Below are 16,565 nucleotides of genomic sequence, written 5' to 3' on the forward strand. Positions count from 1 at the left end.
GTGGATGTTGTGGTTATTGTGATTGTGGTGGTGGTTGTGGATGTTGTGGTTATTGTGATTGTGGTGGTGGTTGTGGATGTTGTGGTTATTGTGATTGTGGTGGTGGTTGTGGATGTTGTGGTTATTGTGATTGTGGTGGTGGTTGTGGATGTTGTGGTTATTGTGATTGTGGTGGTAGTTGTGGATGTTGTGGTTATTGTGATTGTGGTGGTTGTGGATGTTGTGGTTATTGTGATTGTGGTGGTTGTGGATGTTGTGGTTATTGTGATTGTGGTTGTGGATGTTGTGGTTATTGTGATTGTGGATGTTGTGGTTATTGTGATTGTGGTGGTGGTTGTGGATGTTGTGGTTGTGGTGGTGGTTGTGGATGTTGTGGTTATTGTGGTGGTGGTTGTGGATGTTGTGGTTATTGTGATTGTGGTTGTGGATGTTGTGGTTATTGTGATTGTGGTGGTTGTGGATGTTGTGGTTATTGTGATTGTGGTTGTGGATGTTGTGGTTATTGTGATTGTGGTGGTTGTGGATGTTGTGGTTATTGTGATTGTGGTGGTTGTGGATGTTGTGGTTATTGTGATTGTGGTGGTTGTGGATGTTGTGGTTATTGTGATTGTGGTGGTTGTGGATGTTGTGGTTATTGTGATTGTGGTGGTGGTTGTGGATGTTGTGGTTATTGTGATTGTGGTGGTTGTGGATGTTGTGGTTATTGTGGATGTTGTGGTTATTGTGATTGTGGTGGTTGTGGATGTTGTGGTTATTGTGATTGTGGTGGTGGTTGTAGATGTTGTGGTTATTGTGATTGTGGTGGTGGTTGTAGATGTTGTGGTTATTGTGATTGTGGTGGTGGTTGTGGATGTTGTGGTTATTGTGATTGTGGATGTTGTGGTTATTGTGATTGTGGTGGTGGTTGTGGATGTTGTGGTTATTGTGATTGTGGTGGTGGTTGTGGATGTTGTGGTTATTGTGATTGTGGTTGTGGATGTTGTGGTTATTGTGATTGTGGTTGTGGATGTTGTGGTTATTGTGATTGTGGATGTTGTGGTTATTGTGATTGTGGTGGTGGTTGTGGATGTTGTGGTGATTGTGGTGGTTGTGGATGTTGTGGTTATTGTGATTGTGGTTGTGGATGTTGTGGTTATTGTGATTGTGGTGGTGGTTGTGGATGTTGTGGTTATTGTGATTGTGGTGGGTGGTTGTGGATGTTGGTGGTTGTGGTGGTGGTTGTGGATGTTGTGGTTATTGTGATTGTGGTTGTGGATGTTGTGGTTATTGTGGTGGTGGTTGTGGATGTTGTGGTTATTGTGATTGTGGTGGTTGTGGATGTTGTGGTTATTGTGATTGTGGTTGTGGATGTTGTGGTTATTGTGATTGTGGTGGTGGTTGTGGATGTTGTGGTTGTGGTGGTGGTTGTGAATGTTGTGGTTATTGTGGTGGTGGTTGTGGATGTTGTGGTTATTGTGATTGTGGTTGTGGTTGTGGATGTTGTGGTTATTGTGATTGTGGTGGTGGTTGTGGATGTTGTGGTTATTGTGATTGTGGTGGTTGTGGATGTTGTGGTTATTGTGATTGTGGTGGTGGTTGTGGATGTTGTGGTTATTGTGATTGTGGTGGTGGTTGTGGATGTTGTGGTTATTGTGATTGTGGTGGTGGTTGTGGATGTTGTGGTTATTGTGATTGTGGTGGTGGTTGTGGATGTTGTGGTTATTGTGATTGTGGTGGTGGTTGTGGATGTTGTGGTTATTGTGATTGTGGTTGTGGTTGTTGTGGTTATTGTGATTGTGGTGGTGGTTGTGGATGTTGTGGTTATTGTGATTGTGGTGGTTGTGGATGTTGTGGTTATTGTGATTGTGGATGTTGTGGTTATTGTGATTGTGGTGGTTGTGGATGTTGTGGTTATTGTGATTGTGGTTGTGGATGTTGTGGTTATTGTGATTGTGGTGGTGGTTGTGGATGTTGTGGTTATTGTGATTGTGGTGGTGGTTGTGGATGTTGTGGTTATTGTGATTGTGGTGGTAGTTGTGGATGTTGTGGTTATTGTGATTGTGGTGGTTGTGGATGTTGTGGTTATTGTGATTGTGGTGGTGGTTGTGGATGTTGTGGTTATTGTGATTGTGGTGGTGGTTGTGGATGTTGTGGTTATTGTGATTGTGGTGGTGGTTGTGGATGTTGTGGTTATTGTGATTGTGGTGGTGGTTGTGGATGTTGTGGTTATTGTGATTGTGGTTGTGGTTGTTGTGGTTATTGTGATTGTGGTGGTGGTTGTGGATGTTGTGGTTATTGTGATTGTGGTGGTTGTGGATGTTGTGGTTATTGTGATTGTGGATGTTGTGGTTATTGTGATTGTGGTGGTTGTGGATGTTGTGGTTATTGTGATTGTGGTTGTGGATGTTGTGGTTATTGTGATTGTGGTGGTGGTTGTGGATGTTGTGGTTATTGTGATTGTGGTGGTGGTTGTGGATGTTGTGGTTATTGTGATTGTGGTGGTGGTTGTGGATGTTGTGGTTATTGTGATTGTGGTGGTGGTTGTGGATGTTGTGGTTATTGTGATTGTGGTTGTGGTTGTTGTGGTTATTGTGATTGTGGTGGTGGTTGTGGATGTTGTGGTTATTGTGATTGTGGTGGTTGTGGATGTTGTGGTTATTGTGATTGTGTGGTGGTTGTAGATGTTGTGGTTATTGTGATTGTGGTGGTTGTGGATGTTGTGGTTATTGTGATTGTGGTTGTGGATGTTGTGGTTATTGTGATTGTGGTGGTGGTTGTGGATGTTGTGGTTATTGTGATTGTGGTGGTGGTTGTGGATGTTGTGGTTATTGTGATTGTGGTGGTAGTTGTGGATGTTGTGGTTATTGTGATTGTGGTGGTTGTGGATGTTGTGGTTATTGTGATTGTGGTGGTGGTTGTGGATGTTGTGGTTATTGTGATTGTGGTGGTGGTTGTGGATGTTGTGGTTATTGTGATTGTGGTGGTGGTTGTGGATGTTGTGGTTATTGTGATTGTGGTTGTGGATGTTGTGGTTATTGTGATTGTGGTGGTGGTTGTGGATGTTGTGGTTATTGTGATTGTGGTGGTTGTGGATGTTGTGGTTATTGTGATTGTGGATGTTGTGGTTATTGTGATTGTGGTTGTGGATGTTGTGGTTATTGTGATTGTGGTGGTGGTTGTGGATGTTGTGGTTATTGTGATTGTGGTGGTGGTTGTGGATGTTGTGGTTATTGTGATTGTGGTGGTTGTGGATGTTGTGGTTATTGTGATTGTGGATGTTGTGGTTATTGTGATTGTGGTGGTTGTGGATGTTGTGGTTATTGTGATTGTGGATGTTGTGGTTATTGTGGTTGTGGATGTTGTGGTTATTGTGATTGTGGTGGTGGATGTTGTGGTTATTGTGATTGTGGATGTTGTGGTTATTGTGATTGTGGATGTTGTGGTTATTGTGATTGTGGTTGTGGATGTTGTGGTTATTGTGATTGTGGTGGTGGTTGTGGATGTTGTGGTTATTGTGATTGTGGTGGTGGTTGTGGATGTTGTGGTTATTGTGATTGTGGTGGTTGTGGATGTTGTGGTTATTGTGATTGTGATGTTGTGGTTATTGTGATTGTGGTGGTTGTGGATGTTGTGGTTATTGTGATTGTGGATGTTGTGGTTATTGTGGATGTGGATGTTGTGGTTATTGTGATTGTGGTGGTGGTTGTGGATGTTGTGGTTATTGTGATTGTGGATGTTGTGGTTATTGTGATTGTGGATGTTGTGGTTATTGTGATTGTGGTGGTGGTTGTGGATGTTGTGGTTATTGTGATTGTGGTGGTTGTGGATGTTGTGGTTATTGTGATTGTGGATGTTGTGGTTATTGTGATTGTGGTGGTTGTGGATGTTGTGGTTATTGTGATTGTGGTTGTGGATGTTGTGGTTATTGTGATTGTGGTGGTGGTTGTGGATGTTGTGGTTATTGTGATTGTGGTGGTGGTTGTGGATGTTGTGGTTATTGTGATTGTGGTGGTGGTTGTGGATGTTGTGGTTATTGTGATTGTGGTGGTTGTGGATGTTGTGGTTATTGTGATTGTGGATGTTGTGGTTATTGTGATTGTGGTGGTTGTGGATGTTGTGGTTATTGTGATTGTGGATGTTGTGGTTATTGTGGTTGTGGATGTTGTGGTTATTGTGATTGTGGTGGTGGTTGTGGATGTTGTGGTTATTGTGATTGTGGATGTTGTGGTTATTGTGATTGTGGATGTTGTGGTTATTGTGATTGTGGTGGTGGTTGTGGATGTTGTGGTTATTGTGATTGTGGATGTTGTGGTTATTGTGACTGTGGTGGTTGTGGATGTTGTGGTTATTGTGATTGTGGATGTTGTGGTTATTGTGATTGTGGATGTTGTGGTTATTGTGATTGTGGATGTTGTGGTTATTGTGATTGTGGATGTTGTGGTTATTGTGATTGTGGATGTTGTGGTTATTGTGATTGTGGATGTTGTGGTTATTTTGATTGTGGTGGTTGTGGATGTTGTGGTTATTTGGATTGTGGTGGTTGTGGATGTTGTGGTTATTGTGATTGTGGTTGTGGATGTTGTGGTTATTGTGATTGTGGTGGTGGTTGTGGATGTTGTGGTTATTGTGATTGTGGTGGTGGTTGTGGATGTTGTGGTTATTGTGATTGTGGTGGTTGTGGATGTTGTGGTTATTGTGATTGTGGTGGTTGTGGATGTTGTGGTTATTGTGATTGTGGTGGTTGTGGATGTTGTGGTTATTGTGATTGTGGTGGTGGTTGTGGATGTTGTGGTTGTGGTGGTGGTTGTGGATGTTGTGGTTATTGTGGTGGTGGTTGTGGATGTTGTGGTTATTGTGATTGTGGTGGTTGTGGATGTTGTGGTTATTGTGATTGTGGTGGTTGTGGATGTTGTGGTTATTGTGATTGTGGTTGTGGATGTTGTGGTTATTGTGATTGTGGTGGTGGTTGTGGATGTTGTGGTTGTGGTGGTGGTTGTGGATGTTGTGGTTATTGTGGTGGTGGTTGTGGATGTTGTGGTTATTGTGATTGTGGTTGTGGATGTTGTGGTTATTGTGATTGTGGATGTTGTGGTTATTGTGATTGTGGTTGTGGATGTTGTGGTTATTGTGATTGTGGTGGTTGTGGATGTTGTGGTTATTGTGATTGTGGTGATTGTGAATGTTGCGGTTATTGTCATTGTGCTTGTGGATGTTGTGGTTATTGTGATTGTGGTTGTGGATGTTGTGGTTATTGTGATTGTGGTGGTGGTTGTGGATGTTGTGGTTATTGTGATTGTGGATGTTGTGGTTATTGTGATTGTGGTGGTTGTGGATGTTGTGGTTGTGGATGTTGTGGTTATTGTGATTGTGGTGGTTGTGGATGTTGTGGTTATTGTGATTGTGGATGTTGTGGTTATTGTGATTGTGGTGGTAGTTGTGGATGTTGTGGTTATTGTGATTGTGGTGGTAGTTGTGATGTTGTGGTTATTGTGATTGTGGTGGTAGTTGTGGATGTTGTGGTTATTGTGATTGTGGTGGTAATTGTGGATGTTGTGGTTATTGTGATTGTGGTGGTAATTGTAGATGTTGTGGTTATTGTGATTGTGGTGGTAGTTGTAGATGTTGTGGTTATTGTGATTGTGGTGGTAGTTGTGGATGTTGTGGTTATTGTGATTGTGGTGGTGGTTGTGGATGTTGTGGTTATTGTGATTGTGGTGGTGGTTGTGGATGTTGTGGTTATTGTGATTGTGGTGGTAGTTGTGGATGTTGTGGTTATTGTGATTGTGGTGGTGGTTGTGGATGTTGTGGTTATTGTGATTGTGGTGGTAGTTGTGGATGTTGTGGTTATTGTGATTGTGGTGGTAGTTGTGGATGTTGTGGTTATTGTGATTGTGGTGGTTGTGGATGTTGTGGTTATTGTGATGGTTGTGGATGTTGTGGTTATTGTGATTGTGATGGTGGTTGTGGATGTTGTGGTTATTGTGATTGTGATGGTGGTTGTGGATGTTGTGGTTATTGTGATTGTGGTGGTAGTTGTGGATGTTGTGGTTATTGTGATTGTGGTGGTGGTTGTGGATGTTGTGGTTATTGTGATTGTGGTGGTGGTTGTGGATGTTGTGGTTATTGTGATTGTGGTGGTGGTTGTGGATGTTGTGGTTATTGTGATTGTGGTGGTTGTGGATGTTGTGGTTATTGTGATTGTGGTGGTTGTGGATGTTGTGGTTATTGTGATTGTGGTTGTGGATGTTGTGGTTATTGTGATTGTGGATGTTGTGGTTATTGTGATTGTGGTGGTGGTTGTGGATGTTGTGGTTGTGGTGGTGGTTGTGGATGTTGTGGTTATTGTGGTGGTGGTTGTGGATGTTGTGGTTATTGCGATGGTGGTTGTGGATGTTGTGGTTATTGTGATTGTGGTTGTGGATGTTGTGGTTATTGTGATTGTGGTGGTTGTGGATGTTGTGGTTATTGTGATTGTGGTTGTGGATGTTGTGGTTATTGTGATTGTGGTGGTTGTGGATGTTGTGGTTATTGTGATTGTGGATGTTGTGGTTATTGTGATTGTGGTGGTGGTTGTGGATGTTGTGGTTGTGGTGGTGGTTGTGGATGTTGTGGTTGTGGTGGTGGTTGTGGATGTTGTGGTTATTGTGGTGGTGGTTGTGGATGTTGTGGTTATTGTGATTGTGGTGGTGGTTGTGGATGTTGTGGTTGTGGATGTTGTGGTTATTGTGGTGGTGGTTGTGGATGTTGTGGTTATTGTGATTGTGGTTGTGGATGTTGTGGTTATTGTGATTGTGGTGGTTGTGGATGTTGTGGTTATTGTGATTGTGGTGGTGGTTGTGGATGTTGTGGTTGTGGTGGTGGTTGTGGATGTTGTGGTTATTGTGATTGTGGTGGTTGTGGATGTTGTGGTTATTGTGATTGTGGTGGTAGTTGTGGATGTTGTGATTGTGGTGGTAGTTGTGGATGTTGTGATTGTGATGGTGGTTGTGGATGTTGTGGTCATGGTGGTGGTTGCAGTGGTTGTGGATGTTGTGGTTAGGATGGTGGTTGCAGTGGTTGTGGTTGTGTTGGTGGTTGTGGTGGTACAGACTCTTTGATCTTCTTGTCAGAGGGTTCGGAGCCTGGGTTGAAGATGCCACGTGGGAGGTGCTGGATGAGACCGATGCGCTGAGCGATCCGTACCTGCTCCTCCTCCGTCAGCTGGGTGGCCAGACGGGCCTGACTGGGTGTGGGGTGGTACACAGGCACCTGCACACGCTCCTGCATGTCACACACACACACACAAACTGGGCTAAACTAAAGGATAAATAAATAAATAAATCCATAAAGTTGATCCGAGTTTTCTGAAGGGGGAAAACTCCTCTCCGTTTACATGACCAGCAAACCGACTGGTATTCCGACAATCGTTCCCAAAATTCCACAGCTGATCCTGTTGCCTGGTAATGGAGGCTACAGAAACATTAGCCTGCCAGGATTAAAGGTCTCTCACAGAGTCTAAGCCTCTGCAAATGCCAAGCACAGCCGAGCGGAACCGTATTTTCTAATTATACGGAGCGGGAGACACCGGCTGTGTCCTCCTTATTCACAACGTACATGGAGGGATTTCAAGAAAACCCAGACCTTATTATAATCTGAGTAATTTGTATAACTCCGCCTTCAGACTTTAGGCCACTCCCCTTTCTGGAGTCTGAGAAGAGACAGTGAGAGACACAAGACAAAGCAAAAACTACTGTGTGTGTGTGTGTGTGGGGAGTGAGTGTTATTCAGAAGTGTGTGTAAGTTCATATCAAGTTCGTGAAAGGTGAGTGTGTATGTGAGCAGTGGCTGAGGAGTGTGTGAGTGTATTAAAAGTGTGTCAGGAGTGTATGTGAAGCATGTGAGTATATTAGTCCCTGACAGGAAAGCAGAGGCTCTCTGTGGGGGAGTGTGTGAAGAATCTGTGAAATGTGTGTGTGTGTGAGAGATGTTTGAACCTGATAGTAAGGTAAAGGCTCTAAGTGAGCGGGGGATTTGTGTATATGTGTGTGTATGTTTACCTGATAGGCAGGTAGAGGTTCACTGCTGTGTGTTTGGGTGTGTACCTGATAGGAAGGTGGAGTGTGTGTGTAAGTGTGTGTGCTTACATAATAGGCAAGTGGAGGTTCACTGGGGAGAAGAGGCGTGTGTGTGGGAGTGTGTGTGTGTGTGTACCTGATAGAAAGGTGTAGGCTCTCTGGGGAGGAGAAATGCAAATGTGTGTGTGTGTGTTTACCTGACAGACAGGTGGAGGTTCACTAGGGAGGAGGTGTGTGTGTGTCTAGCTGATAGGCAGGTGGAGGTTCACTGGGGAGAAGAGGCGTGTGTGTGGGAGTGTGTGTGTGTGTGTGTACCTGATAGAAAGGTGTAGGCTCTCTGGGGAGGAGAAATGCAAATGTGTGTGTGTGTGTGTGTTTACCTGACAGACAGGTGGAGGTTCACTAGGGAGGAGAGGTGTGTGTGTGTGTGTTTACCTGACAGACAGGTGGAGGTTCACTAGGGAGGAGAGGTGTGTGTGTGTGTGTTTACCTGACAGACAGGTGGAGGTTCACTAGGGAGGAGGTGTGTGTGTTTGTGTGTCTAGCTGATAGGCAGGTGGAGGTTCTCTGGTGGAGGTGTGTGTGTTTACCTGATAAGGAGGTGGAGGTTCTCCGGGAAGACTCGCTCCCTCAGACTCGTTGAGAGGGGAGAGATCATCAGCACCCTGAGAGGAGAGACAGTTCCCCATCGAGCCGAGCAGGAGAATACAAAACCAGTCCCAAATAAACTCTCTGTCTGTCTCTCTCTCCGTCTGTCTGTCTGTCTCTATAAGCAGTTAGTCAGTCCGCTAACAGCAGCAGCTAGCTGGAGATTAACGTTAGATATTTTCCCCAGAAAGGAAAAGAAAAATCCAGTTCCGGTATAAACTGTATATTTAAATGTTCCTGTAGCTCCAGTGCTCACGCCTCACACACACACATCTCTAAGCGTGTGTGTGTGTGTGTGTGTGGAAATCTAATCTGAGGAATATTTTTAGGTAAGACCTCTCGTCGACTCCATCTCTCCTTTCGCTGTGTTTACAAACTGAGAGACCGGAAGTGGCAACGCTGCTGCATTGAGAGCTGATCCGGGATCAGTCATTAAATCATAACAAAGAAAGAATTTCTTCCTATAAATATATTTAATAATATTTTTAATTACACGGGTTATGTGATTTATTCCATGTATCTTAAAAAATTAAATATAAATATATATATATTTACGGAAAGAGAGACCGGAGCTGGCCGGGTGACGTCATGCGCACGTAACGCCTGTGCTGTAGAAGGACTTTCTTTTTTTTTCTTGGCCGTGAGAGACTGAGGACCAGACCGATCTCATCCTCATCAGACGGTGAGCAGTGAATATAATACATTTAATACAATAAATACAGAACATAACGGTACATAAAGTGTGTTCTTGTAGACATTTGTAAATTAGAGAGAGAGTGAGAGAGAGAGAAGAAGAGAAGGAGAGAGGGAGAGAGAGAGAGAGAGAGAGAGAGAGAGAGAGAGAGAGAGAGAAGAGAGGGAGAGAGAGAAGAAGAGAAGGGGAGACAGAGAGAGAGAGAGAAGAGAGGGAGAGAGAGAGAGAGGGAGAGAGAGAAGAAGAGAAGGGGAGACAGAGAGAGAGAGAGAGAAGAGAGGGAGAGAGAGAGAGGGAGAGAGAGAAGAAGAGAAGGGGGAGAGAGAGAGAGAGAGGGAGAGAGAGAAGAAGAGAAGGAGAGAGAGAGAGAGGGAGAGAGAGAAGAAGAGAAGGGGGGAGAGAGAGAGAAGAAGAGAAGGAGAGAGAGAGAGAAGAAGAGAAGGAGAGAGAGAGAGAGAAGAGAGGGAGAGAGAGAGAGAGGGAGAGAGAGAAGAAGAGAAGGGGGGAGAGAGAGAGAGAGAGAGAGAGAGAGAGAGAGAGAAAGAAGAAGAGAAGGAGAGAGAGAGAGGAAGAGGGAGAGAGAGAAGAAGAGAAGGGAGAAGAGAGAGAGAGAGAGAAGAAGAGAAGGAGAGAGGGAGAGAGAGAGAAGAAGAGGGAGAGAGAGAAGAAGAGAAGGGGGAGAGAGAGAGACAGAGAGAGAAGAAGAAGGGGAGGGGGAGAGAGAGAGAGAGGAAGAGGGAGAGAGAGAAGGAGAGAGAGAAGAAGAAGAGAAGGGGAGAGGGAGAGAGAGAGAGGAAGAGGGAGAGAGAGAGAGAACAAGAGAAGGGGACAGAGAGAGAGAGAGAGAAGAAGAAGAAGAGAAGGGGGAGGGGAGAGAGAGAGAGAGAAGAAGAAGGGGAGGGGGAGAGAGAGAGAGGAAGAGGGAGAGAGAGAGAGAACAAGAGAAGGGGACAGAGAGAGAGAGAGAGAGAGAAGAAGAAGAAGAGAAGGGGGGGGGAGAGAGAAGAAGAGAAGGGGAGAGAGGGAGAGAGAGAAAGCGAAAGAGGGAGATATGACTGCTGTTTTACTTCTTATCAATTCCTTATTCCTACATCAATTCCTTAATCTTTAGAAATAGATCAACTCTGTAGTTTAAAGGATGTCCTAAAATATTGTTATTATTGTTATTATTGTTGTTATTAATTTTATGTATGTATGTATTTATTTATTTATTTATTTATTATTAATTTATTTTTTATTTATTTTTGGGGGATCTGATCTGTTGATTTATTTTATATTATTTTTGTACATTTTTTAATTCAAAGATATAAATATAAACAGTAAAATGTATGGAATTAAAATAGAACACACGCAACCATGCAGTTCAGATTGTGCTCACTTCCCTTTTTCTCCCAGACATGATTGTCTAAGGTGTGTGTGTGTGTGTGTGTGAGTGTTTGTGTGAGTGTTTGTGTGAGTGTTTGTGCTTGTGGTCAGGAATCACATTTATCTCGTCTTGACCAACCATGATGTGGCAGTTTTGTGACGCTTTAAACAAAACCAACAGTAATGAAAAGAAATGAATCTCTCTCTCTCTCTCTCTCTCTCTCTCTCACTCTCTCTCTCTTTCTCTCTCTCTCTCTCTTGCACGCACACACTCTCTCTCTCATAACATCTTTTTAATATTATTAATAAAACACTTTTATACGTTTTGCCAAAAACCTGCTTTTTAGTTCGGTGCCCAAATCCAACCACAGATCTGTTCCTCTTTCATAAAGGCATGAGAAAAGTAAAGGTTGTTTTTTGTTTTTTGCTATTTTGTGCCAAAAACAGAATCTCTTGGAACAAACATATAACATTAAAGTAAAAAATAGATAAATAAATAAATAAATAAATAAGTAAAGAATGTGAGACTATTTGCATGTGCTAAATACAGAGACAATTAAGACAAACAAACATATATACTGATAGCCAAGTCCATTCTCTATCTGTATTCATGATAAGGAGGTGGAGGTTCTCTGGGGAAGAGAGACAGAGTGAGAGAGAGAGAGAGAGAGAGTTTGTGTGTGTGTGTCTGTGTGTGTGTGTGTGTGTGTGTGTCTGTACCTGACAGGAAGGTAGAGGCTCTCTGGGAAGGAGAGGAGAGTGTGTGTGTGTGTGTCTGTGTGTGTGTGTGTATGTGTGTGTCTGTACCTGACAGGAAGGTAGAGGCTCTCTGGGAAGGAGAGGAGAGTGTGTGTGTGTGTGCCTAATAGGCAGGAGGAGCTTCACTGGGGAGGGGAGGAGTGTGTGCATGTGTGTGTGTGTTTGTGTGTTGCCAAGTGAGCGTGCAGCGTAACTGATGAGTCAAAGTGACATACTCACTGATACAAAATTCCAGAGAACAGCATTAATGTACCACTGGAAACCAGAACATCCTCTAGTGTGTGGGAGGGTGGTGGGAGGGTGGGGGATATTTGATCAGAACACAGGCAGCATGGAGCACGTGGTGAGGGCTTGTTCTGTCTTTTTTTTCCCTTTATTTTGTCTATTTCTCACTCCATTTCACAAAATCTCTTTTTTTCACCAAAGCCACCTCCATCACCATCCTCCTCCTCTTCCTCTCCTATCAGTCCTCTTCCTCTTCCTCCTTGCCCTCGTAAGGCAGCATTACGCTTCGGTGGGAAACCCCAGGGAAACCTAAATCACCCAAAGTGTTGGGTTAGATTAAACAGTAACAGGTCTTATGCACATTTGCTCAGAGGCAGTGTCTTCATTCTCTCTCTCTCTCTCCCTCTCTCTTTCTCTCTCTCCCTGATTCCTCCCCCCTCTATCCAACGTAAGACGTAAGTGAGTGAATGAGTCAGCTGTTATGTAGATGGATTTTCGTGAGTTTTTTTTTTTCCTGGCAACCAGAGACTGAGGACCCGACCGATCTCATCCTGGTGAGTAGTGAATATAATATATAACAATAAATACAGTACAGAACAGTCCATGAAGTGTGTTCTTGTAGACATTTGTAAATGACTTCCTAATCCCAGAGAGAGAGAGAGAGAGAGAGAGAGAGAGAGAGAGGGAGGGAGGGAGAAATCGTTAGAAATAGATCAACTCTGTAGTTTAAAGGATGTCATAAAATATTATTATTTTATTTTATTTTATATTATTATTATTTTTTTTTTTTTGGGGGGGGCGGGGTCTGATCTGTTGATTATTTTTGTACATTATTTAATGTGTGTGTGTGTGTCATTGTATCTATTGGTGGGGAAACATACAAATCAAATAGTATCTAATATAATAATAATAGATATAACTAGTATAACTAAAACTTTTGAAACTTTTTAAAAATAACTTTTTTTTAAGTAAAAGGTTTAAAGTCTTTTCTTCCGTATTTAAACTGAATCGCTGAACGAGCATGAACTGACGAGTAAAAGTGAAACACTGACGCATACAAAATTCCAGACCACTACTGAAACATTAACTAGTGTGTGTCTGTGTGTGTTTGTGTGGGGGTTGGGGGGGGTGAGTAGTGAATATAATATATAACAATAAATACAGTACAGAACAGTCCATGAAGTGTGTTTGTAGACATTTGTAAATTACTTCCTAATCCTAGAGAGAGAGATGAAGAGAGAGAGAGAGAGAGAGAGAGAGACAGAGAGAGAGAGATTCTCCCAGATTGCCTCCATGTGTACCGGCGTTTGTGTTTAGTGTTTAGCTTGAGGTTTTGTTCCTCATGAAAGACGTTCAGCGGGCAGGAGTGAACGTTTTTAACATCTGGTGGCCAGGACCGTGTACCCGAGGAGCGTCTTTAGCAGAACGCCCCACAGGACTGCTCCCTACAAGCTCAGATAAAAAGGGAGATATGACTTTTTATCAAATTATTATTACTTCCATAAATTCCTTGATTGTTAGAAATAGATCAACTATAGAAGTATGGCGGCATGTACGCATGCAGCGGCTAGAGGCTCTCCACAACAGTGCACCTTTTTGTGTCTTTATCTGTATGCATTTATTTGTATTGTGTCACCGATGCTACGGTGGAGCTAGCAGGCCGGAGCATACACCGCCGGGACCGCAACAAAAGCCACTGTTCACCGGACTTAGAGGCCATGTCTGTCCAGTGCAGACCGTTTTATCTGCCACGGGAGCTGACGGTAGTCATTGTTACTGCTAGCTGTTAGCACGGTGCTTGGATATCTCCAACACAAAAATGAACAAACAACAGAGGGCTCATCCTGACAGTGTACACATTATTGTACTCCCCAAATTCCACCAACGTCAAGTGTCCAACCAGAGCGGAAAACACACTTGATCATGTTTACTCAAATGTTAAGCATGCCTACAGAGCAAACCCCCCAGCCACCCCCGCCCCCACTTAGGTTAATCCAACCAGCTCTCCATGCTCCTCATCCCAGCCTACACCCCCCTCAGAAAGAGATCAAAACCAAACAGTCAAACCTTCAGAAGCTGGCCTGACAATGCTCTCCCTCAGCTCCATGTTTTGCCTGTACAGATTGGAGCATCTTCGAATAACAGGACTTCGAGACACATACAGAGACTGTGCTTTTCTACATAAAGACCTGTGTAGGAAATGTCACAGTGGACAAACGCATCCGGGTTTTCCCAAACAGGAAACCCTGGATGACAAGCGAAGTCCAGGCTCTGATCATGACTCGTGACTTGGTCTTCAGGTCAGGCGACATCTCACTGTACAGCACTGCCAGAGCCGACCTGAGGAGAGGCTGTCAGGGATGGCAGATGAGGACCCAAATGCAGAACACAGTCCAAGTTCAAACTTAGAGGCTCTGGCCTTGCTGAATGCCATTCCCAGGTCATGATAATCGGAGGGTACTGAGCTGAGGTCAGGAGGTGGTTCGTCCATGTCAGACACCTTGGTCGGAGGTACAGATCCTAGGCAATGGGCTAGGCAGTAGGTGCCCCAATCCAGAATACGGCCGCTGGTCCAGTCCACGTGAGGATTGTGCTTCCGGAGCCATGGAAAGCCCAACATAACAGGGGCGAATGGTGAAGGGATCAGAAGAAAGGACATCCACTCTTGGTAATGTTCAGAGATGGTGACAAGCAAGGGTTTAGTGCGTTGGGAGGCCTGATGGAGGACGTGGCCATCCAAGGCTCGAACTCGAACTGAGATGCGGATCTTGAGCAGTGGCTTGGAAGGGACTGATGGTCTTAGACTCGCCGCTGGCCCCTCTTTCAGTGACGAGCCCGGCCTTTTGCTGGGCAGGAAGCGGCAAAATGTCCAGCCTCTCCACAGTACAGGCATAGTCCTGAGGCCCGACGCCTGTCCTTCTCAGCAGGGGATAAGTGACGACGACCAATCTCCATGGCGTGGGTGAGAGGAAAGCTCCTGGATGCAGAGACAGGGAGGGTAGGAGAAGGCGGGGAGTGAGAGACAGTGGGTCAGTAGTTGGGTCGTCCGAGACGTCGGGCTGACCTTTCAGTTTGGCGTTCCCGAATGCGTCGATCGATGCGGGTAGCCAGGGTGATCAGGTTGTCGAGGTCGGCTGGTAGCTCCCGGGCAGCGAGCTCATCCTTAATTTCAGAAGCCAGCCCCCGATAGAAGGCATCGTAGAGTGCGGTGGCATTCCACCTGCTGTCGATGGCATCTGTGTGAAAATCCACCGCATATTCCACCACGGTTAGGCTCCCTTGTGATGCTTCAAAGAGGGAGCGTGCAGCATCCTGCTGGGGAGCAGAGGTGTCAAAGACCTTGCGGAGTTCGTCGGAAAAAGACTCAAAGGAGGAGCAGAGTTCAGACTGACGTTCCCACTCGGCGGTCGCCCAGTGCTTGGCCTTGCCTGACAACAGGGAGATGACATGTGCTACCTTGGAGCAGTCTGATGGGAAGGAAGAGGGTTGAAGTTCAAAGATCACTGAGCATTGCATCAGAAATGCGCGGCATAGTCCTGGTTCACCGGAGAAGCGTTCGGGGTGAGGCAGGTGTGGCTCTTGAAGATGACTTGGTGAGCTTGTGGGTGTCGTTGTTGCCGAGGGAGCTGAAGAGGGTGGAGTGACTGAAAGCTGATTCATGCGACGGATCAGTTCGTGTGTAGCCGAGGCGAGATCCTGGAGACGACGTTCGTGAGAGGTGGAGGTCTCTGACAAGGAGCTTAGAAGGGTCTGCATGTTCTGTGGCTCTGCTGGGTCCATGTTGGCCAGATGGTACTGTCAGGGATGGCAGGTGAGGACCCAAATGCAGAACACAGTCCAAGTTCAAACTTAGAGTCTTTATTAAGAACGGCACAGAAAAATGGCAGAGTTCTCAGACAACACCAATAGAAAAAACTGAAAAAACCAGGATACAGCAGGCTGGTAGAATCAGTAAAAGAAACAACCGCATACAGTCCAATAATCCACAATCCAGAGAACAGGTTAAACGCAGGACAGGCAGAGTCATTAACAGCATACAGTCCAATAATCTAAATCCAGAGAACAGGTTAAACACAGAGCAGGCAGAGTCAGTAATTGAAGCAAGGCAGAGACAAACCAGGCAGACAGGAACCGAAGAAAAAGGCAGGATGACGTCTCAGAAGCTCAAGGCTGACTGAAGAGACCATCTGGCAAGGAGCATGGACTGCCCACTGGCTTATATAGGACTGATGAGCATAAAATGGCGGAAACCGGAAATGAGATTGCGAAACCGGAAGTTGCGTCCCGGAACCGGAAGTGGCAACACGGAACCCAGAAATGCATGCCTGACAGAGGCATCCAACGTGCCAAGGAGTCCTACAGGAGGAGGATGGAGGGCCACCTCACTGACAATGACCCACGGCAGATGTGGAGGGGCATACAGGCCCTGACCAACTATAAAGGCCAGGGCTCAACAAACACGGTCAGCAGCAGCATGCTGGCAGAGGAGCTCAACAGCTACTTTGCACGCTTTGAGACCACCAGACACCTGCACACACTGCCCCACGATGACTCCAAGACTGCACCTCTCTCTCTCTGTCTCCAGGAGCATGAGGTGAGGAGGATGCTGAGAGCAGTGAACCCCAGGAAAGTTGCTGGACCTTACGGCATCCCCAGGTAAAAGCGTGCGTAGACCAGCTGGCAGGGATCCTCACCAAGTTGTTCAATCTCTCCCTGACACATGCCATTGTCCCACAATGCCTGAAAGCCACCACCATTATCCCCATCGCAAAAAACAAACAAACAGTCTCAATGACTACAGACCCATAGCCCTCACCTCCATCATCAGGAAGTGTTTTGAG

The 16,565-nt window shown here is 45.1% G+C and overlaps 1 protein-coding gene across 1 annotated transcript in view; it reads right to left on the bottom strand.

Moving 5' to 3' along the window:
* Positions 1–9,046, bottom strand: part of rnf11a (ring finger protein 11a) — a 33,785-nt gene extending 24,739 nt beyond the window's left edge. Inside the window, exons 1-2 of the mRNA XM_058380991.1 lie at positions 8,624–9,046; positions 7,070–7,239 (exon numbers count right to left, since the gene is read on the bottom strand). Coding sequence (XP_058236974.1) covers positions 7,070–7,239; positions 8,624–8,722 — 269 coding nt within the window. The 5' untranslated portion in view covers positions 8,723–9,046. The remainder of the gene's footprint in view (positions 1–7,069; positions 7,240–8,623) is intronic.
* Between the last annotated feature and the right edge of the window lie 7,519 nt (positions 9,047–16,565).

This window comes from Hemibagrus wyckioides, linkage group LG26, assembly GCF_019097595.1.
Source record: "Hemibagrus wyckioides isolate EC202008001 linkage group LG26, SWU_Hwy_1.0, whole genome shotgun sequence".
NCBI classification, from domain to species: domain Eukaryota; kingdom Metazoa; phylum Chordata; class Actinopteri; order Siluriformes; family Bagridae; genus Hemibagrus; species Hemibagrus wyckioides.